Below are 23,363 nucleotides of genomic sequence, written 5' to 3' on the forward strand. Positions count from 1 at the left end.
CCACTAGACACGCCACGTCATATTAAAAAGGTTTGTTTTCCAGAGTTTATGTATTCATAAGATACAATTTGTGACGGGGTGATGTTCTTTCATGTTTTCCCAAATGATTATTATACTGGAGAAAGGTTATTAATGCATCTACAAACATTATACGACGAGATGTTTTGCTTCCAAGCGACCACTGACTATACTTTGCCAAAACAATTATCCTTCAATCATTTCTCAGTACATGGTTATTTTGTTCAAGCCGCATTTAAAGGTGTATGATTACAAAGCGTGAGGCTGTACCGTCGATGTACGGAAAAGGACTTTATAGATTAAGTTGCAATGTTGTGTATCAGGTATAAACATATAACGGGAACTATACACAATGAAGATAGCAATGAAGACGGAGATAGCACAATGGAGGTCGTCCGTTAATAAGATAATCAATATCAACTTGTTAAGAGATTATGCAAATGAGTTATTGAGCGGCGACATCTGAATGACGACTGAGCGTTGGTTACCAAAGTGAATAAGAAGCGATGATTATGTGTTCATGTTGTGATGTCTCCTCATAAATGTAAGACACGATAAGACTATATCATCAAGACTTTGATGAGACTTATCTGAAACTTTTCTAAGTCTTTACGGAGGTATGGGTTTGAATGAGCACTGTCACGGCATTTCCCCCTAGCTAATAGAGCGGCTTATATACATCTTAAAAACCACAAAAGACTCCTGGCTACGGCTTCTCCACGGGATTTCTTTATTCACTGAGTTTGAGACCCCTAACGATGATGAGAGACAGTCTTGCGACTCCTGGTTCACCAGGGAAGATTCCACTTGAACGCACTGCTGATCTGCTCACACCAAACCGAAAACATCGGTCATCAGGGATGAAGTCAGCGAATTCACAGAGAAGTGCGTTTACCGGGTCGTCAGCAGCGTTTTCTCCGTATCCTCAGGTAGGTTCGGTGTGGTTGGGTAAAAAAGGTGGGATACTCTCCAGTCCAAATATAGGTCAATAATGACTGAAAGCTGATCTGTCTAGTCCAAAAACTATAGAACAGTAATTAAAAACTGATCATGACCCGGTAAAAAATGATTATACCAAATTCCTGTAAACATAATTTGAGTCATTTAACAATATTAATAATCACCACATTGAAGTGGATGGACGATGCTGTTGAGGGGAAACATTACATTTGTGGATGAATTGGAACGTGTTTGTAGCGTCAGTAATGGTAGATAATGAAGGTTTCGCTTGTTGCAAAAGCGGTGAGAACTGTGAATTGTTGATGGTGACGGGAATGATGAAAATTACCTGGGGTTATGATACCCATGGATGCTGACAAGATGGTTATAACCACGGGCGTCGCCAGGATTTTTTTGTATAGAGGGGGGCAAAGCACATCCCCCCCCCAAATCCCTGTACTTTTCTAGCGTATTTTCGATTGATCATTTTTCGTATAGAGGGGGGCAAATTTACCCCCCCCCACCTATTACATTAATAGCAATATGACTCCGCGTCTCTTTTTCTTTCTTTCTTCGTCTTTTTTCTCCCTTTTGTTGGTTTTCCAGAGGGGGCAAGTGCCCCCTTCCCCCCCCCCCCCCCCCCCCCCCCGCCCAGCGACGCCCATGGACGACGACAATAATGCAATGACACAAATAATAATTTATTTGATCTTAAGAAATAAAAAGCATCCACTTTGATGGGTGTGTCATATAACAGGTTTCAAAAGGTTCCATGGCTGGCAAGCATCAGAGTGACCAGGCGTCTCAAGCAGGCAGTATGGGTGCTAGACTGGAGGATGAGATGAACAATGATCACTTACAGAAGTTGCAGGAAATTTTTGAGGTAAACTTAAAACAAAGAAAACCCAAAATGTAACATAAAAATGCTACAAAACTGGGTTAAAATAGCCTGTTTATTGGCCCATATATATGGGAACAACACAAACCCAATCGCTTTGGTGTTAAATCAACAGATTGATTACAACGAGCTTCTTTTACTGCTTCACTGTAAAGCTGTACACCACAAAAGAGAAGAAGAATGTATTCATTTTTTTTTCCCGGAAAGGGTTCTTTTGTACTTTTTTTTATAACAAAACATCAGACGATCATATCGGCTAATAAGAAACTGAGGTAATATGCTCCATACACGTACAAAAGTTTACGGAGGAGTTTCAACTTGTTTTCAAGGGTTCTCAGCGCTTTTTATCCCAATCCTTAATCCCCAAATCTCCTTAGTTTGACCTCGGCAGTAAGTATAAACACCGTCACAAAAGAGCCTTTACCCCCGGTCCTTAACACCGCTGTCATCGCCCCATCAGGCTTTAGACCAAGTGTCATCCGATTATCGAAGTTTTCAAACAAAATCCCGGGAAAAGAATTACTATTATAATTAATGGAAGAAATGTTTGAAAACATGGCACTAAGCCTTATACGGAACGGGCACTAAGCCTTAAGACGGAACGACTTATTAAAGTGAAGAATAAGAATGGAGTTTACTCTTTGCATTACAGAGACAACTAAATTTGCAGATAGACTTACATTTTCCTACCCCCGCCCCCCCCCCCCCCAAAAATGGGTTAGTTTGAATCTTGGTAAATTAAAAAATTGGAACAAATTGAAAAACAACGTTCTGTCAAATTAAAACAAAGTTTATAGCATTCAAGCACACGTACATATAGTAAAATTTACCGACAAGATCATCTTTACCTGTAACTATGTTTGTGTTCCCTCATCTCGACGTGTATAGAATGGTTCTGAAAATGATATACAATAACGTTCCAAAAATGGTAAGTACTTGTACTTTTCAATTTTGTCTAACCTTTGCATCTCTGTGTGATCTTCATCATCCATCCCAATCTATGATCATCAAAGGAGGCAGATGAAGATGGAGGAGGAGGCCTGGACATCGATGAGTTTCGTCAAGCAATGAGGAAAATTATGGGAGAAGGAATGGTGAGTTATAACATCTCAAACTGTTTAGTTTTGACATAACACCGAGGCATTTGTGTATGTACACGACGAAAAGTGAAAATTCTGTGAAAGTTAGTTGCATTATCAATATTGCATGTAATATTCTAAAGCTTGTTTGGCCAAGTGTACTTTGAACGAATCACTTAATTTGTTTCAGACTTAACATAATTGCCGTAACACACATTAACCTTCCATTTGTTTATGAATTGTTTACTTGGCCGTACAATGGGGTGTGGTAGTCATGCAACTTCCTCGAAGAACGTTTGTAAGCCCCTTGCTAGTTGTTCTTACTAGTGCTTTCTTTCAAGTAATGGACATTTTATTTTGTTGTGAATTGAAAAATGTTTTTCTAAAACATGTATAACCTTTGTATATTTGTTATCGTTACCTTTGTGGACGATAGATGGAAGAAGTAAGTAAACAAACAATATTTTAAAAGATGCGATTAACAACACCGCATACCCTCTCGACTAACAACTAGTTCAATACAGTTTGTATATGGCAAATGTATTGGACCCATCTCAATTGCATTAGTTCGGTTATGGAATTACATTATATCGCGCAGAAAGACACTGTTCTTTTCACTAATAGACCAAAAGTGGATGTTATTCTCATAGGTCAAACTATGTCGGTTCCTCTTGTATAATTGTACTTTAAAACACTACGAGTATCTCGTGAAATAGTTCTGAACCTCCCTAATAACGTATTTGGTTTATCGTAAGAACGTACTAAATAAAATCTTTGACTAACATGACAGTTGACAAACTTGACAATAAACCACGGACTCCGAGCGTATGACAATGGAGAGAACGTTTTTTCCTCAAACGGTGGCTTCGTCTCCGGTTCGACTTCATATCTGGCTCCTGTTTGTGTTTAAACCAAAAAGAAAAGCTCCGAACTTTAGCGCTACATAGGATTTGTTCAGGGTTCTTGAAAACAGACACACATTGAGCAGGAGCCCCCTTAGTCAGCGTCCTGAAATTTCCTGAAGCCGACCTTGAGACAAAGCCAATGTTTCGAAAAATCCTATAGTCTCGATTGTAGTCACTGTACATGTATAGGGCATAGCCCTTTTGATTATGGTAGACACGATAGAAGGGCGCTATTTATGAGTTTAACCCAAAGCAAATGGCGCCCTCCTATTAGGTTCATGTACCACTACAGCACTGAATAACAAAAATTTGAATGAGCTTTACACAATAGTCTGGCTCCCCAGACCAAAGGATTCTGACTATTCCTGATGAATCTTAGGTCAGGCAGCCTCCGTGGCTAAAAATAAACATGACGACATTGATGGCCCTTTTTCAAAGCTCGGCTTCGTTTCCGATTTCGCTTTATCACTTTTACCTTTTAATGCTCGATCCGATCAAATTTTTAAGTAAATCAATTGCTTTGTAATATCATACAGTTATGATAATACAGTTTGATGTTTCTGTAAGATAACATTGACTAATATTGATCTAGAATCTTCAAAATTAGGCACCCAAATAACACTGTTAGCAGGCGGAGCCGAATGAAGACCGAGTTTTGGAAAATCTCAATAACGGTAGTCAAATTCAAAATTGTACATGACGCAGCAAAAAGTTCGCCCATACGATCCGAGTATATTTGATGCACATAATCGTCGTAGAATTTCAAGTTTTCTAAATGAAATCAATGAATATTAATTATCAACTCATTTAAAAAATAAATTAACAAGCAATTAGCAGTTAATTAAACCTGTATTATATTCGGAAATACTCGGGCGCTATCCGATTGTCGACGAAACGAATTCGGCAAACTTCGGAAATTTTCGGAAAAAGGAGGAATTCCTCCCGTTTTAGTCACGTGACGTAAATTGTAATACAATGTATTACTGGAGGCTACCGGACCTAAGATTCATCAGGAATAGTCAGAATCCTTTGGTCTGGGAACCAGACTACTTAACACAAATGCACTGCACGTAATTAGGAGGTGGAGGGTTTCCAAACAAACAGTTTCGTCTAAATTGACCTTTTGTATGAAATTAGAATTGCAATGCCTCGTAAACCATAGAGCAAGGTGCCCGGTGAGGGCAGTCGTCTCCATGGTCACATTTCACGGAGCTGCTTAGCAGAAAAATACTGTTCAGCATAATTAATTTGCTCCTCAGCAAAAATCAGAGGTGAACCACCCATAAAAGAGAATACTTCTGCATGGTTTGACTCAACACCTCTTTTTTTTTTTTTTTAACCTTAACTCAGCTTTTTTCCTAACCACGAAGGGGGGGGGGGGGGGGCTCCAATAGCCCATCTCCCCCGGTCAAAAAGTGGGGGAGGGGGATATATACCCCATGCCTTCCGGATTTACGTCCCTGCTGAGCTGAATATCTGCTAGGTAGTTACTAATATGGTGATACAATTGGTGTGACATGACTAACAACAATAGGCTTATCCAAGTAAACTGGACTAATAATATCATTTTCTAAATAGAACCGATTTTGAAACACATACATTAACGCAGTATTTCACCAAGTGCACCAATAAAACAAAATGCCAAAATTTTAATAAGTGTTCGTCTGGTGCTGGAAACAGATTTTCCCTTTATTTGCAAAATATTCATCAAGCGGATCGAAGGATACCTAATCGATTGTTATGCGTTCATGATTGGGGTGAAAGTCTCTGTCTAATATCAAATGTTATTGTTTATAGTTTGCATGTCAACTCATACTTTTTTAATTACGAAAGGTCGATGATAAAGAGCTGGCTATTGTCTTCATGAAGGTCGATGCAAACTGTGACGGAACAGTGGACTGGGTAAGGCTGTCCCTACGTCTATCAATCTATGTGTTTCTGTCGGAATTGTACCATTTTGTACGAATAATACATGTTGTCGTGAATTTTCAAGCGAAATTACCCTGTCATATCAGCATGTGTTCGCCTATATGCCGACAGTGACACACGTCACATAGAGGTCTATCTATAGATCTCTGAGCCCTTTTTTCTCATCGGCAGTTCGTCTTTCCTCGAAAAAAGCAATCATTGTAATCGATTTTACTTGGAAATATTAAATTATAACGAGCGCTCTTTGTGTAAATACGATATGACGAAAAACAATCGGATCAGCAGTGCGCTTAACATGATTGGTTGCGACAGAGTTCAAGTGTACGAATTTTGTTGTCAACGTTTGTAATGATTTCTGTTTGTGTTACCTCAGAATTCATGATTGTTTCTTATACACTTCATGTCTAAGTTCAAATGACTTATGAAATGCAATTCAAAGATTGTAGATGGAAATCCGAAAATTGATGTTATACTTTACAATTTACACACCGCTGTGTTCGCAGGTTTCACACTTACCGACATGTAACTCATGTCTGATTAATATTCAAAGCATAATTTTAGCATTTCATTATTTGATGAATAATTATGTTTTAAAATTAAATGTCTATGCATACTCTGTCTTCCCTACCCAGGATGAATATCTGTCGTACATGCTGATGGAGTATCAGGAACGAGATCACATGAGTAATCTATTTAAAGAGGTAGGTTGCCTACAAATTGATATACCCGTCAGTCACACATGTTAAAAATGTATGCGAGATAATTGCAATTGTATCACAAAGTCGGTCTAGCCAAAGAGTAGCCTACCTCCATGTTTGCCTGACGAAACAAATAGATAGGCCATGTATTTCATGTTTTAATTTTATGATTTTCCCCCTTTCCCCCCGCCAATCTCTCGCTCTGGACGTCCGAATAGAGAGTAAGTTATAAAGAGGTGGCGTGATAACTAACTGCTTCAGCACAACTTACCTTAAATGACACTCATTATTACTTCCTCTGTTTTTACTCCTCCTATTGCTGTTTTGTGATATTAATTATTTACTTCAGCCCCTAGTTATTAATTTGATCATAATCATTACCAAAGCACTTGATGAGAAAACAAGACATCCCCGCATGGTTAATACAAAATGCTGTGTGGAGCATGTATACACAACAATAACGGTTTGGTTTGCCTCTAAACTTGTACATATATAAATACACTTAAAAGTATTGATTACTTCTAAACTACACCTATTAACAATGATATAATTAAATTGTCATTAGCTATTGTTGTTGTGAACAATTAATTGAATACATGAGAACAAGAAGGACATAATTCCACCATTTTGTTGTGCATTTGTGGAAGTCACATAGGCTAGGAGGACGTGGAATTTTTTTTATCAAGTTTGTCTGCAATTGACCCTTTTGTTCAGGAGGAAGCTCTTCTCTCAGCCGTCGTGTGTTGGGTTTATCGCATATTGACCAAAAGCAGTGGCCTTTTCAACGGTTTTGGAAACCCGTACTGAATTATGAGAACAAGCCTAAACATTTGACGTCTTTGAATTTACGTCTATTTTATCACAGATACCCTTCCCGAAGCCGCTAAGAGAAATCCACAGGTATGTTTATTCCAAAACTAAAATTAATTTCCTTTGTATTATTTTATTGGGGAATTGCATCGCCACAAGCGAATAGTTCAATAACAATATTACAAGGTAGGATGGATCACGGATCCTACACACAAGGATGAACGACTCGGCCCAACTCCTGGTTAGACGCATGATAACGGCCTGTACTGGTGGCAAATACCAGAAAAAATTTTCAACAAAGACCACTGCGCGCGGTGGCTTTCAGATTTGCAAGGCTCTTCGCCCGATCTGGCCTCGAAGTCTGTCAAGCCAGCGAATTATAGTTTTGAATATTCATGAGTCTACGTTTTTGGTCTTTATTTTTGAATTGTGATAAGTGATAACTACATAACCATGGTAATGCCGCGCACAATATCTTTAGCTTTAAGATGAACAATGAAATGTCGCTTTTGTTTCATCGGTTCGGCATCCTATCTCTCTAAAACTTTTTAATAAAAGCCTAATTAAAAACGACATTTGGGTAAACGGTGTTCTTCTCGAAATTTGACGTTTATTTCCCGGGTAAATACTTCATTTATGACGACAAAAACTGCACAATACCATCTGTTATATCCTGAAGTATTTATTTTTAAAAATAATTTGGAACAATTCTATCTTAAATAAGAAGTAGTTTTACTTACAGTTTAATGAATATTTCCGTTTTAGATGTCGTGCAAAAACCCAACACAATGGCACATCTGGAAAATTCGCGATTACGCGCCAAGGGGCATTAATGCCCGTTATCACGCGTCTAACCAATTAAGGCAAGTCTGCTCAGTGCATTTTGTACTAGAGCTCAGAACAGTCGTTTATCCTGGTGTCTAGGATCAGTGGATGGATCTTGAAACACACAAGCAAGATGACTAAGGCTGCACGTGAGCTTTCATGACATTTCAAAAAACGTTTGAACATACACTGGAAGCTCTGCAATTATAGTGTTGTAGGATCCAGACTTAGCTTACGGCAAAGTTAACTGAACCGTCACTTATGCTAACGCCACAGTAATTACCTACAACCTCTTACTGAGTCTATAAATCTTTCATTTTATCCTATGATTGTTTTGCTGCTGCAGTAACCATCGTGACATGCTCACAAAGGTTGGTTTCTATCAAAACCTTAACCTTCGCCATGGTAACCTGCATGAGGAGGGAGAACATGGAGGCCGCTATATATCAGTCAGCAAAGAAGGTGTTATCAACTTCTGGAGCATGGACATGCACTTACAACGCTCAGTCGCGGTGAGAAAAAAATGAATTAGGCTTCGGAATTTATGTTTCTAAATTGTTCACCGTGAGCATGCAGATTTGTAGATGGATATTTGCAGGTCCAAGAGGACTGTTAAAGTCCACTTGTACCGTGACCTATTCCATTGACTGAGTGACTGACTGACTGACTGACTCGGCCCCCCCACTCCCCTACTCCCCGACTCCCTCCCCAACTGGTTGACTGACTGACTGACTGGCTGACTGTAACTTATGAGCAGGGCAGTGCAATCGTATCTCGTTGCATTGTTTCTGTAATAGAGAAATAATAATACCGGAGTCTTATAGCGCACGTATCTAACAACAATTAGGGACTCAAGGCGCTGGTAATAATATCATGTCAATTTTTAAGGACAAGTAAATGAAGTTTATGAAACATATGAGACCCATTATGTAGCCTTTATAATTGTTAACAAGGTGATGCGGCGCATATTACAGCCACTGCTAGAAACACCGGGGCAAACCCCTTCTCTTCGCGATAAGTGTTACTGGGTTATTTTACGTGCATTACACAACACACGGGACCTACGGCTTTACGCCCCATCCAAAGGACGATGCAATAATGGTAAAGTGCCTTGCTTAAGTGTACAAGCACCATGTTCCCCGTCAGGATTTCGAACCCATGTACCATGGCACACGAGTCGAACACTGTAACCACTGGACCACAGTACCCCAAAATCATTTCATTTCATTTGAAATCATTTCAGATCATTTTTTTTTATAAACATTTACAATGAAAATTTAGAATGAATGTTTCTATTTACGATGAAAACATTTCAAATCGTTGTTTTTTTAATAAGTGCATATACACTTATAAAAAACAACGATTTGAAATAGGCCGACGCTTTCATTGATTACTTTTGTGCTATCTTTGTTTTCTTATTAATTTTACAGATAGAGCAACCTCGGGAGAAGACGAAGCCTATGTGGTTAACAGACATGGTCTGCATGCCTAACGTGAACATGATCGCTGTGTCATCTACAGAGAGAGATATCAGTAAGTGATTATCGGATTTAGCTTTCTAAATTCTTACCAGTTTCAGTAATAGGAGAAAAAAACCCAAATGTCTGAACTGCAACTTAGTTGGTTGAGTGTCTGTACAGTTTGTCGCAGATTAAAATCCAGATTCAGACAATGAATTGTTAATCCGGTTTTCTTTTTAAGATTTCAACCTTATTGGTTCCCTGTTGCAGTTTATATGATTTAAAAAAAAATAGAGGGGATGCTGTAAGAAATTTGACGAATATTTATTTAGCTTTTGAAATGCATGTTATCCAAACACAGTGATCATAAAAGTGTACACTTAATACCTTATATCAATGAATTGTGGGACTCATTATTGTCTAACTGTATACCGATTATTTGTCCTTTCACAATAAATGCAGGTTTTTACGATGTTAATGCGACCAAATTTGATCGGTGTTTTCAAGTCTCTGGACTTGATAACTGCGCGCTGACGATGGACTACTGGTAGGTCGCTTACATTTAACGTAATTCTATCTTCCTTGACCAAGCGGATACATGTACATTCAATGAACTAAATGTAACCATTGTAAACAAAGTCAGAAAACAGACCTGGATTTCAAGATCGCGAAGAAATATTGAGTTATTCAAAGTTCTCCGTCATGGCGCACCGTTTTCCTTTCTTCTGAACAGGTTTGATCCACGTAACATGAACAAAGCGGTGTTGGTGTTCGGTGATGCAGGAGGTAATGTGTGCTGTATCGTCTTCACAGAAGCAATGGGGTCTGCGCTCTTTGGTTCACAGAATGCAAAATCAGGTCAGACGATTATTTCACATGTAGAGCTCGGTTCATACTCCCCTTGAATGCAAATGCAAAGCGAATTTGACATCATGAAACTCGCTACGAAATTCGCCGAATTCGCGTTCGCTATGGCTTTTGCGCCGAGAAGAATGAACCGGGCTTAATGCCATTCTCACATTAGTATTTTCTGATCGTGTCTATTGCTGAACAAACAATTGGATTTCTCATGATTATGAAACTACCAGAAAAGAAACCAAATAAAGTATACACGTTAATCACAACTTACTTCGTCATGATATTTTTTTTTCTAAAATTAACAGAAATTAAAATAATCATATTTTCATTCGATAGTTGGTTCCAGGAGGGTTCCCTTTCCGGAACTTCTCAAAGGGAGTGTCAAAGGAGTGGTTGCTATGAAATTCTCGGTATGTATCAGTTTATTGCTACAGTATTAATTTACAGGAATATAGGGGGCCTATCATATCTATTCCTTGATTGAGCATTACGGTGTATGATAAACCTCGTCATCAGCTCTTTACTACAGGACTAATGATAGATTGAATCCAGTCCACGAACCTCTGTCATTTTATTTCAGTAGCACAAATGTAAGATTAGTTCAATGGAGGATTGACAGTTTTCTTATTAACTTGTTTCAGTTCTACTATGACGACAGACCTTTGATTTGCCGCCGCATGAAATCGTTTTTTTTTCTAAACAGAAAATTAAGTCGTAATGTGTGCTACATTTTAAATAGATGGAAATCAGATTACCAGCACTGCGTAGGGAATGTAAAGTTGATGTGTATTATTTCTATAAATATCGGAATGTATCGAAAAATTAGATATACACAAAGCAAGATAATTTTTACAGATTGCAGGGATCGTAAATGCACAGTTTCAGTTTTTGGCTACGTTGTATAAAAAAAAATAAAATACCGATAGACCACTAGCCTTGTGCATTCTCTTCACTAGATCATAAGATCCGAATAAAAATGACGGAAACAATGTTTTAAATTTTGATCACTATGGTTTGGCAGCCCCTTCATGAGGATTGGGTACGGAAGGTCAAATACTGTAGCAATCTGAACTCATTCATCTCATGCGCTACGACCAACGAATCCTCCATCTACATTGGTGATCTGAGCAGAAAGAAATCGTAAGTTACAAAGTGACAAGCCATGCATGACGCTGCTTCGTAAAGGGAAGAGATGAAATTATACAGATTATTAGAAAAAAAAATACCAGACTTGAAAGTTCAGAATCATCCATAGATAAATCAACCTTTCTAGGAATTACCCTCAATTCACGATCTAAAACTTCAGGGCAAATCTTCTTATCAGAAATGCAAGCCCGTCAATTAATAATTATTGGCTCTATTTCGAGACAATAATACGGACTTGTTTAGAAATCTCCCTTTGAAACAAAATGTCAACATCAATAAAAGCAGATAAATATAATCCGTTTTAAGCTCATCAAACTTCATTTCCGTTAGGAGCAGATGTCTGTGGTCATCAATTAACATTAAATGAGCTTAACACTGACAGCTGTTATTATCCAATAATCATGAAAATAGGGCACGGAATTGAAATCTGTGTCTTTTCAATATAATTACGACGAATTATTTTGCTCTTTTGTTTTCCTTTTTTTTAGTGGGTCGTTTTTCAAAATCAGGAAAGGTATTCTCTGTTTTGACTACTGCAAAGAAACAAACATGATTGGTAAGTATCACATTGATCTGAATGTAAGAGGACAACAGTTAACACAGTAGCAAAGCATACAGAGTTTCCGATGTTATCTCTTTATTGTATAGAATAAGAAGATACAGGCAGTGAGGAACAAAAAACTCCAAGGTCCAAACTATAGGCTTATCCCGCTCCCACATGACTCTTTGCGTCAAATGATCCCAAATGCAGAATTAAAACGATGGCATACAGAGTCCATCAGTACTCATTCCATAATTTTAGAATTGTAATTTGTCTTTTGAGAAATTTCTGTTGTTTTCGATAGAAAAGTCTCATTGATAAATTCTCATTTTGTTAATGTGTAGTTACCGGAGGAATGGATCGGTCTGTACGGACATGGAATCCCTACGTGACTACCAAAGCGACCTCCGTCATGAAAGGTCACACGTCAGCTGTCGTACACATTGTTGTCAATAGTACGCATGGGCAGATCATTAGCGTTGGCAAGGATAAGGTATATTAATTAGACCGTACAGCTCATCCAAGCTCATTATAACATGGAAATATTCTTCGTATTTGCAGCCATCTTTGAGATGCGTGCTTTTGTTTCGTAGAGATGTACACGAGCAGACCTGTTGTGTCTTTATTGTTTCTGAATTGAATATAAAGAAAACCTGAAGCATTGCAGCCGAATACAGAAAACATTCATTACATACCTCCGAACATTGGGGGGAACGAGATGGTGTCTCAAAATTCTGATATTGTAACAATTCGTTTACTGAATCATGTACACCAGCCATAGAGAATAATCAATGTTTTGATGTTTGGGACTTTCCATTTTTCAAATATGATAAGTTCAGATTGAACCCCCCCCCTTATTGTCATCAATTTTTGCCTGTATTACTATAATGGTCTCATTACATTGTTATATAAGAGGCAATTTTAACAACGTATCCCTGGCGCTTCATTTGGAATAAAGCAGACAAAACTGGCTTCAAATCATTCCTGGAGAGAGGAAAACAGTTTTTTAATATTCTGTCTTAGCTAGTGTAATAAACTATTCACGAGATGTTATCTTATGTGTCATTTGTTTCAGGGTGTCAAAGTGTGGGATATGAGAGACCAGACTTGTATGCAGAATATCAATCCGCGTAGTATCAACATGGGACCTCATTCCATAAGTACAGTGTGCTTCCATGCTAAGACAGGATCACTCATTCTGGGTACTAATCAGGTAAATCTTTACATCATTATTTTCATATTCGTTTAAAAATAGCAACCAATTTATATGGGAAATCTGTATTAGCGAGTTTCAATAGATATTTCATATTTTTAGTATAATTTCAAAGGATGTAAGTTATAAGCAACGATTCCGATTTTTTCCTTGTTTCACTTCGTGAATTTGTCACTCATTAGCGGTGTATCGAGCATCGCCAACTATAAACACGCTCAAGTGGACATGTCGAACTCAAATCAATTATCAATAACAATTTATACGAAATTCCTCAAAATCTTTAATGTCGGCACATAGGCCTGTATATGTTGTTACGGAGTACCTATATGTTTGCTGGCAATAAGTGGTCCTATGCTTTCATTCTATACAGATCGCACTTTTGGAACACAAATGGGATGCTGATGCTGAAGACGACGATGTGACGTCTCATAACCGACCAATCACAGCAGCGATCTATAATCACCTGTTCAATCAGGTGGTCAGTGCATGCCATGATTCTGTCGTCAGTGTTTGGGATTTAGCCACCGGCACCAAGACGATCATGTTCTCAAAAGTATGGAAATAAAACTGAATCTAATAGCACGAATATAGGTTTCGCAGGTTAGCTGTAGAATACTGTGCAAAATCCTTGATAGGATATCCCCTACTTAATTAAGGTATATAAAAGGTCAACTGATTGGTTGGCATAGGCCTACAGACCCTTTACATTGCAGCCATCTATGAGGCCCGTGTGTTTGTCCACACGGATACGCATTATTAGACCTCCGAGTCGAAGAACATCGGCTGCTGAATGTGCAGAATCTATTAAGATAAACGTATGAAGCCTTTTGTTTAACATGTATATACTTCAGGCGGAATGCGACATGTACTTAAGACATTTTTATATTAGTGAATGTATATTTTTGGTACAAAAATGTAAAAAGTACATAAAATGCTGTCTAGTTATAATTGTTCTACCCACACACAAAACCATCTTTGTCAACATCAGCAATCGTGGACGACCTATTGTCCCTCGTCCTCATTCCTTTGTTTGTACTCTAACTATTTAACAACAGCTCTCAAGAAATAAGATGACATTCTGCAGGGCTATTATCTGTGTCTGACGGTCCTGACCTCCCCCACCCCCTGCAAAAATGCCTGGACCCTTCCCTGGTACCATGGTTGTATCATCAAGTATCAAATGCTTTGAGGTGCTCTTCAGAAGTGTTACAGAATGTATGGATAATTCTGTGTCCGAATAAACCATACAAAAGAACTGTTTTCAATGCATTTGTTCCTCGTTCTTTTTGGTAACGACAGGCTCATAAATACATGGAGAAAGGTGTTGAGAAGTGTGCTGAGATAACAGCCATGACCTTTGACCCATCGTACCGGAGACTAGTGACGGGTGGACGTGATGGATCTGTGAAGATTTGGAACTTTAATAATGGCGCTTGTCTGAGAGAGTTGGAGACATTTGACACGATGGAGGTGAAACTTTGATTGAAATTCTGTTTAAAAAGCACGGTCAAAAACAAACAATCACCTGATTGATGATGATGATATATTATGCAGGAATTGTCCGGATCTCATCTATTTGTTTTTTTTTGTTCTCAATGAAGGCAATATTGATTGCCATTTTGAATGTGATTATTGTTAGGAACACATGAAGATACTTTTTTTTCAGAGTTGAAGCAATATTTAATTCAATTCAATTCATCTCAACATTTATTTCCGTATTGCGAAGAACATTCAGGTAATTATACAGAAGGTCAATGTACGAAAGATGTTTGAAAAAATACAAGATGGATAATTATGTAAGACACAAATGAGAAAAAGGGCAATAATAAAGGCAAATTCAAAAGACAAACGTCTTATATAGAAATGCCTTTTTAAGACAAAAAAAATGACATACAGAACTTACAATTGTCTATCTCGTCCGTGTGTCGTTATCATGTTGTTTTTCTGTTGTGATTGTTGTCTGTAAGGGCTGTTTCTTACAAGCCTCGGCTTACTTAAACAGCCCCATACTCCTTACTTTCTCTTGTACATAAATTGAAAGAAGCTTATCATTTCTTCAAAGCGCATTTTACTTTTATTGTTTTTTGAGACAAATTGATTGATTTTGTTATTTTGCTATTTACCAGTCTTTCTTTTATTTATGGATGTATTCTTTGGAATAAATGTCTTCTTGAACTGAATTGAATAGATTGTACAAAGGAAAGACAGAACGGAAAAGGACAGACAAAAACGAACCAACTGACTGAGATGTATTAAAAAGCTAGAAGTTGAAATACTTGAAACTCTCAGAAGAGAAAGAGGATAACAAATAGAACGATAAAAGAGAAGGAGCTACGTTAGATATTTGGAGACAAGGTGTTGTTTTGTAGAAGTTCTTAAAACATCCCACCGATGACCGTGACTGAATGTTACCATCAATGTTTATTCCAAAGACGGGGTCCGTAGAATCTCAATGTGTTCAGGGAATAGATGGTGCGAGCAAAAGGCAGAAAAAAGTTGCAACGTGAAGGGCCTATACTAACGTTGACAATAGTTTCATTGTATATACTTTTGAACAGGTAACAGGTATTGTTTGCCCAAAGCAGCGCATTGTGACTGCCGGATGGAATAGACGAGTAACCTCCTACATGTAAGTTAATTGATGCAGATGACACAAGATAAAAATTACCGAGAATTCTAAAGAAACTCTATGATATAAACACGTTGTGAATTTACTTTATTGCATTTGTAATTAGGTTAATTAAAACTAGACCTTGAGCTTTTAATTTGGTGTAAGCGCAAATCAGTGTTATCCTCGGACGAATAAAAACAAAATCACAAGCGATCCACATGGTTAATCCAATAATATTTAAAAATGGTTACAAGTTTCAATGTATTACTGCTAAAAACTGTTCGGTAAACTTTTCTAAAGAAAACTGGAGAAATACTTCACATTGTTACTACCAGAACCGCTCTTTGCATTCATCTACATAATAATTAGTTTTTGCAAAACAAAAATTAATATTTTATTTTTCATTTAACTCGCAATTTCTTATTTTCAACAGTGACTCTGACGACGACGATGATTCGCGTCAATGGATGCTCAAACACAACGAGGACATTTTGTCCCTTGCAGCATACGACACAAGTATCATTGCAACGTCTTCATACGACGGCGACATCATCATATGGTCCTTAGAGACCGCCCAGCCACTGTGTAGACTCAATGCCAGTGATGGTGTCAGTCCGCGTACCGGTAGCAGGACAATCAATTACAGTTCTAAGACTGCAGGTAGTAGTACCAAATCAGCAGACGTGACGCGGCTGACACGTCGAAGAAGTGCAGCATCCAATGCCAGCTCAGCGTCTGATGCAGATAGCTCAGACGGTGTAATAGGAAAACACAAAGCAAGCTCTCACAAGACTCTCCTAAAACGTCAAAGTACTAAGGCCTTGTTTGACCCTGTTGAGACATCCAAAGCAGTCAACGATTCAGAAGACGAGCCGAGCTACCGAAGGACCAGTCTCCCTGCTATCGGCACACCGAAGGCTAGCTTCGTAAATACCAGTCAGAAGCGATCCGAGGGAGTCAAAGAGGATTCCCAGACGTTCTTCACGGAGAGTATGAGTAACTTCAAGCAGAGGGCTCCTAGTGGACGTACTGCTAGTTCGAGTAGGAAGTCGTTCTATGTAGACGTAGAAGACTCAAAGGAATACACGAAGAAACATGAATCAGCCGTTGACAAGGTGTGTGTTCACTTTGCATTAGGTCGTGTCCAAAACGGGCTCTCTGCGGCTACGCCTATTGTCAGCTTGATGTCCTATAGTTGTAATCCGGTGTGTAAGTGGCTGCGTCATACACGCGCACGCATACAGCCTTAAGCCTAGTTTCCATATCGACGTAAGAAACGCAAAGTGAAACGAAAACAAGACGGACCAAACTGGAACGCTGACATAATTATGGAAACACTTCATCCGGAAGTGTCGCTGACGGACGCAAACTACTTTGCAGACGATCAGCAAGTTGAACCGGTACAACTTTGCCGACGGTTTCGCGTACTGTCTGCGCAGTCTGCGTATATAAGCTTAACGTCGATATGGAAACCAAGCTTTACGGGACAGACCTTTTCCTTTGTTCCTAGTTTTCAAATCTCAAACTCCAAAGCGTTTCCCTTATGGGGCAGATTTTTTTCTAAAGACTTCCTTATGGGGTCTATTGCTCTATTGTGTTTTCTACCCCATAAGGAAGTACACCACTTATCCCTTTAGCGCTCATTGGCTAAACACTCCTGAGTTGCACTTACTTCCGGTTCTATTGGTTCCAATGCTGCACCATCTTTAGGTGATATTCCTTCAGTCCCGACCCAACGATAAGGACACAGCAACCCTAATGGCCAGCGGAGCAGATGGCTGGGTTCGTGCCTGGTCGGTCCATCATAAAGGCGGACTACTCGGTCAGTTTAACGCGGCACAGAAGGGCGGTGGAGAATCAGTTCTTGCAATGACTACAGATTCAGAGAATGAGTTTTTGATCACTGGAGATACATCCGGGTACATCATGGTAAGAAGATAAGACGTAGTTCACCTTGCGATGGCATTTTTTTGTTTAATGATGTCATAAAAATATCTAGACAGCAGTTTGTATATGAATGTCTTGGTATTTCTTTAGGTTTGGGATATCACAGACTATTGCATCGGAAGCAGCACCGCGCCCCAGGCTCGTGTACCATCAGCCGCCTTACAACACATGCGCAAGGACAGTAAATTCCCATTCCGAGGCGGCAACCCGACCATACTCAAGCTTCAAGAGCGGATGGAGAAGAAACAGCGAGCTGAAATGAAACCGCCCCCATCGGCCACCAATCCTAGAGAGACTATCAAATGGCCGAAGAAGCTGAACTCGTTCCGTGCGCACGTGGCATGTGTTACGCACATAGAGTATTGTGAAGATAAGAGTTTGATTGTATCTAGCAGTGACGACTGTTCTGTGAGGTTATGGACACTCTGTGGACGATACATAGGCAAGTGTAGCATTATCGTCAGGGAAAATGTACCAGTAAACTTGTACAAATTAGCCATACCAACTTGAAATGTACTTGCTGAGAATTTGTCTTACAAATAAGCTCTGAAACTAACGAGAAAGTTGTAGGCAATAGGCCTACGACAAGTATGAGAGAATAACACCCAAAATCAAAAATGTTTACACAATCTGCTGAGCAGGAGGCCTTTTCTTCTTGTCGTCGGCTATTCCATACTGGTATACTTAAAATATTACCCGAAAAAAACAGCTAAAACAATATGTATAAACAAGTTTCAAATAATGACTGAGACTGCTGCTGCATGAGGTATTAAAGTAATCTGTAATTGTTAAAGCAAACCATAACACAGATACATTTACCAATGTTCTATGCGTTTTGAACGACTACCCCAATGAACCTTTTGATTCGTCTTTGATAGGAACCTTTGGTCAATTTGGCGGTTGGCAGACACTCCCTGAAGAGGTCATTCCTAAAGAGTTACCCCGTCGGTTACCACGCGACGTTCATCGAGTTGCCTCAGCTGTGACATTGAAGGTGTTGAATGGAGGCATTATGCCAAGATGGAAGTAAGTTTGACCTATGGCCCCCTCAAGAGCCTTGAGGTCACAACGGACTTGCATAATATCGTGTACTGAGAATGATGTTGACCTTGCTTCACATTACGCTCCCATCACCCACATCACTTCCATTGCCTACTTATAAAACGTGAGCTCAAATCACTCCCATACTTTACAGACTTTAAGGCCAAAAAAAAAAGTCTCCGGTTTCTGGTATGGAGCTTGCCCAAAAAGTGGTGCGGCGACGCGGCTTTTTTTTTTTTTACCTGGTTTTTTTTTTTTGGGGGGGGGGCTTCAAATGTCGGCTGATGACTGCAAATGGTGCCCGACTAAACTTAGTGCAAATATAATAGTCTAGAGAGGCCACATAAAGCTTATTCTCGATCATAACCCCATCTAAAAACACGTTAAAATTGTGCAGCAGCAGGATTCCAGTCAAACCAGTGAGTTTGGCGGTTTTGAGACATCATCTTTCATTGAAAAAAAAAACTTTTTTCATTTTGCCGACGCGCATGGCTACGGCGACGCGCGCGCATACCAGAAACCGGAGACTTTTTTTTTTGGCCTAATGGCTCCCAGTTAATATAGAATATAATGCAAAATTTTGGCCTCGCATTCAAAGCACTTCAGGGTCACGCTTCACTCTACCTTCAAACTTACAATTTGGTAAGCCAGACCAAGATGGACTCTGGCAGGTTGTTTCAGGTGAAAAAAAGCGTCTCCATATATTGCAACCCGGCCCTGGTACTGTTTACCAGCAAGTTATCAGAGAAACAGACAAGAAAAATTACACTCTTCAAGACGAATAAAACATCTTTTTATCTTTTTTCCCCTGCAAAACTAAGTTGTCTTTTCCCAATTTTCATCTAGACAGCCAGTTGAATGGTTCCCAGTTATAAACTATGTTTCATTATTATTAATTAATATGTGCCGAAAAAGGGATTGCAAATGCATGTTTTGTCTCTGAGACATCTTAAATGATGATAATGGAAATTTCATGTGCCAAACCTGTTTGTCCACGGATGGCTTTATTCCATCCGATTGACTGAGCTTCGGAGCTTGATTTGAAGGAAAGTGCTAAGTGCTATTTTCATGATTGTTTCAGCATTTAAACGAAAAAAGCTCTCAGCTTTAAACTGATAACCAGAACATGAAAATCCGCCGATCCCTTTTTTTTTAATGGCAACTCTTTTAGGGTTGCATTTTTTTGGTCATTCTGTATACATGTATATACATGTGTTAGGGTAACTATATCCGGTGAGCAGTGTTTTACTTTTGCTATTCACATTTTCTATGCTCCGGTGATAAACAGCATCCCCACATATTTTTTTTTATGTATATACATGTATACAAATTTTTTGTTTTACTTCAGTTGGGGTAATTGTATTGTGAATGCGAAGTTTTATGCTTTATTACAAAGTGCACAATTCTATCAATATGCCTCTACACTATTGTGAAATTTTGTATGTTTCCTACCAGAATTTCAATTTATCCTATTCTAATCCGATCTCTGTCTGAATACTTGATAGGCTAGCTAAGAACATCATGATGATAGTGGCTCGCAACCAGCTTGCTAAAGCTGCACAAGGCATTGATGATTCGTCTTTAGAAGGTGATGACGGAAAACTACTTGGTGAGAAGGCACATGATAGCGGCAAGGCCAGCCTCGGGACTAGCACCATCTTGGGCAAATCTTACAAACCTAAGACAAGACACAAGATGCCACCTACATTACCTGAGATCAAACAGAATCAGAACCAGGTAAGGTGATGTAGTGATTCTGAATACACTAATATGAGAAACTGTCATTATATCAGTGATTGACTTGGGAGTAACATTATGGCTGAATTACTCAATAATATATCAGGGAGTATCTTTTTCTGTTAGTCAATTTCCTTCGTTCAACTGGGAACTATATCAAACTTTAATCCAAAAAAGGCACCAACCACAAGCTTATAGCCGAGTTTTATTATCTCTGAATACTCTTGTAAGACACAAATCGTCTCTTTGATATGCTAGACGTTTCCTTGAAAGGTAGACGTTTGAAAAATTAAGGAGGGACTACATAAAATCGACTGTTGCAATCGTTCGGACTGACGCCAGATTCTATATATTACTGAAAATCTATTACATGAAGTGCGCCCGTTTGAAATAATCTACTTGTGTTGACCTAAGTCGCTTTTAAGTTTTAGTACTATTTACTATTACGCTTTTAGTACTATTTACTAATACGGGCCAATGAACCGATTACATGTATTACTTTCCATGTAGAGCCTGACATTTCACCCCTGTTGGCGCGCTTCCGGAACCCTTGAATAGGAAAGTCAAGGTGCAAACATTCTAAAATTATAATTATTTTTGGTACATTGATTTCTTAAAATAATCAACCCAAAAAAACCTCTTGTTTAAAGAATGCCAAGATACAATTCCAACATGAATGTTTCTCGGGGTCGTTACGGTTAAAAATCATTCCGCCAAAAATTGTCACTAGAGAAAAGGCAACCCAGTATAAAATGCCAGCAGGTGAGCCGCGTGAGGGTTCCGGAAGCTGAACCGTGTGACATTTTCCTTCAGATTCTATTGTAGACTGATTAATGCGAAAGTCGTAATCGGTAACTCACTCTAGAGTTACCAATGCAGCGGCTGCCTTCATCAAGCAGGTAGATTTTTCGTTGCATAATTTATCAATATGTTTATTACTGTATGTTTTGCAACAGGTTGTCGTGTATTCTTCCCTTCCATTCACCGATCTTGAGCCCGTCGAAGAAATCAAGGTTCCCACTACACTACACGAGATTCAGTTACGTCAGCAGCAATCTATGGAAGCAATGCGCGGGGCTGAGAACGGATTAGCCGGGGGCGCACTCGGCAAGAAACACGGTGGGAAACGGTCTCGTCTACAGGAATTCTTACAGAAACAGAAGGCGGTACGGATTCTGACTAAAGGAAAACTGGGCTTAACGGCTGCAGCCGCAGCTGCAAATAAAGGGGGAAAATAAGGCAAAATAAAGACTATTTAGGTGTGGACTCCAAGTTGGAGGACGGATTGAGGACTTACAAGGAAGCACGACTGATCCATCATTATACAACAAATGAATTCCCCTTTTTTCCAGCAATTAACAGAATAAGATACCAATACATAAGTATGTTTACTATTTTATTCACTATACTCATTTGAAACGTGTAATTCTCAGCCTAATATGTTTTATTTCTATACCTACATGTAGTGTACATATTGTGGAAGTTGTAAATATTTTATTAAAAAAGATCTACAAGTGCAGCTCTTATTATAAGAAAAGGTAAAAACACAAAACGAAGAAGAGTATGAGTTCTTTAAAGTGTACATATACATTAATCAGGGGAATGGTAACTAGAGTACCCGTCTCTTTTCGTAACAATTACCAAGGATTAAGTCGAATGCCTTTATCATTTAACTGGGATTATTTCAGACAGTGGATCGCCATATGGTCGATAATCAACGTATACTAATTCAAGTCATTTGACCCGGCCAGCGTTTTGATATAAATTTATTGTTTTGTGACTCAAAATCTGGCCTTGGTTTTTCAGGTTTTTTTGACCAAAATATAGACGGAAATAATTTTAATACAAATGATGAGTGCAATATTTTCTTATTGTAGATACACTGTAAATACTTGCTGGTTTGTAATGTCGTATGAACGATAGATTAGAAACTACATCTGGACAGTTTGGGATTGTATATAGAATTAAATAACACCTATGTCGTTGAGAAAATTATGTGTGTGGTGTATTTGAGTTTATTTCTGCATTCAATAGGGGACGTTGGACAATAGAGGAGAATAGGGTCCCCAATTCCCGAAGGTCCCCAATTTGGCGATCGTGTACAAAACATATGGGAGGTCTTCCTAAAAAGTTATAGTACAAACAAAAGAAGGACAATAGGGGTCACTGATTGCAGGCAAATACACACTTGGTGTGCATGTGCGTGTTTGGGATCGTGCTACGTCGGAGCAGTGGTCTAAAGGATAACATTCCTGTTCGATTGGTAGACATATATCTGTGGTGATGTGGTTTAAATTGAATTTTACTTTAGGAATGAATGCATTTTAACACTTCACTTTAGAACGAGTATAACGATGATGCATGTCCCTTCATATACTCGTGTGAACGATACACCTGGCCTCTGAATCTGTAATAAGATACTGTTCAAACTCATAAGATATCCCGTACAGGGCACACACGCGGTACTGCATGTATAGCAGCATCAGCTCTCTTTGTGAATATGAGGGGATATCTGTTGTTGATTTTGCATTCATAAATACCTCTGACAGTTTAGCTATTCCTATGGTCGAGAGCCCGTCAAGTGGCCGGTCTTAAACGGATGATAAAGACATGGCTAGCTGGTCTTAAACACTTTTCCAGTGTCACAATAAAATGTGGACTCCTTAAAACCCAGTGCCTCTTACCGTTTCATTGGTTGAACGTTCACA

At 38.9% G+C, this 23,363-nt stretch overlaps 1 protein-coding gene across 4 annotated transcripts; it reads left to right on the forward strand.

Moving 5' to 3' along the window:
* Positions 1–348: 348 nt before the first annotated feature.
* On the forward strand, positions 349–22,650 carry LOC119745969 (WD repeat-containing protein on Y chromosome-like). 4 transcript variants are annotated; one of them, XM_038222692.1, is made up of 26 exons: positions 349–947; positions 1,715–1,840; positions 2,869–2,949; positions 3,371–3,379; positions 5,673–5,741; positions 6,401–6,469; positions 6,685–6,687; positions 7,332–7,366; positions 8,448–8,613; positions 9,532–9,634; positions 10,024–10,108; positions 10,295–10,419; positions 10,756–10,829; positions 11,441–11,559; positions 12,054–12,121; positions 12,451–12,599; positions 13,182–13,319; positions 13,690–13,872; positions 14,619–14,789; positions 15,878–15,948; positions 16,364–17,045; positions 17,641–17,859; positions 17,968–18,319; positions 18,756–18,903; positions 20,424–20,655; positions 21,612–22,650. In XM_038222692.1, the coding sequence occupies exons 1-26, from the start codon at positions 777–779 to the stop codon at positions 21,891–21,893; spliced, it is 3,930 nt and encodes a 1,309-aa protein (XP_038078620.1). In that variant the 5' UTR covers positions 349–776; the 3' UTR covers positions 21,894–22,650. The 4 variants fall into 4 exon arrangements, with proteins under 4 accessions (XP_038078620.1, XP_038078621.1, XP_038078622.1 ...); XM_038222693.1 differs by lacking the exon at positions 6,685–6,687; XM_038222694.1 differs by lacking the exon at positions 3,371–3,379.
* Positions 22,651–23,363: the final 713 nt, after the last annotated feature.

The sequence above is a fragment of the Patiria miniata genome, unplaced genomic scaffold, assembly GCF_015706575.1.
Source record: "Patiria miniata isolate m_02_andy unplaced genomic scaffold, ASM1570657v1 HiC_scaffold_7, whole genome shotgun sequence".
In the NCBI taxonomy this organism is placed as follows: domain Eukaryota; kingdom Metazoa; phylum Echinodermata; class Asteroidea; order Valvatida; family Asterinidae; genus Patiria; species Patiria miniata.

Bases quoted from the DNA above. Each gene is read 5' to 3' on its own strand.
- LOC119745969 (XM_038222692.1), top strand. From the start codon at position 777: ATGATGAGAGACAGTCTTGCGACTCCTGGTTCACCAGGGAAGATTCCA. The intron at 9,635-10,023 runs GTAAGTGATTAT...CAATAAATGCAG, and splicing joins ATCTACAGAGAGAGATATCA to GTTTTTACGATGTTAATGCG. The intron at 17,046-17,640 runs GTGTGTGTTCAC...CACCATCTTTAG, and splicing joins ATGAATCAGCCGTTGACAAG to GTGATATTCCTTCAGTCCCG.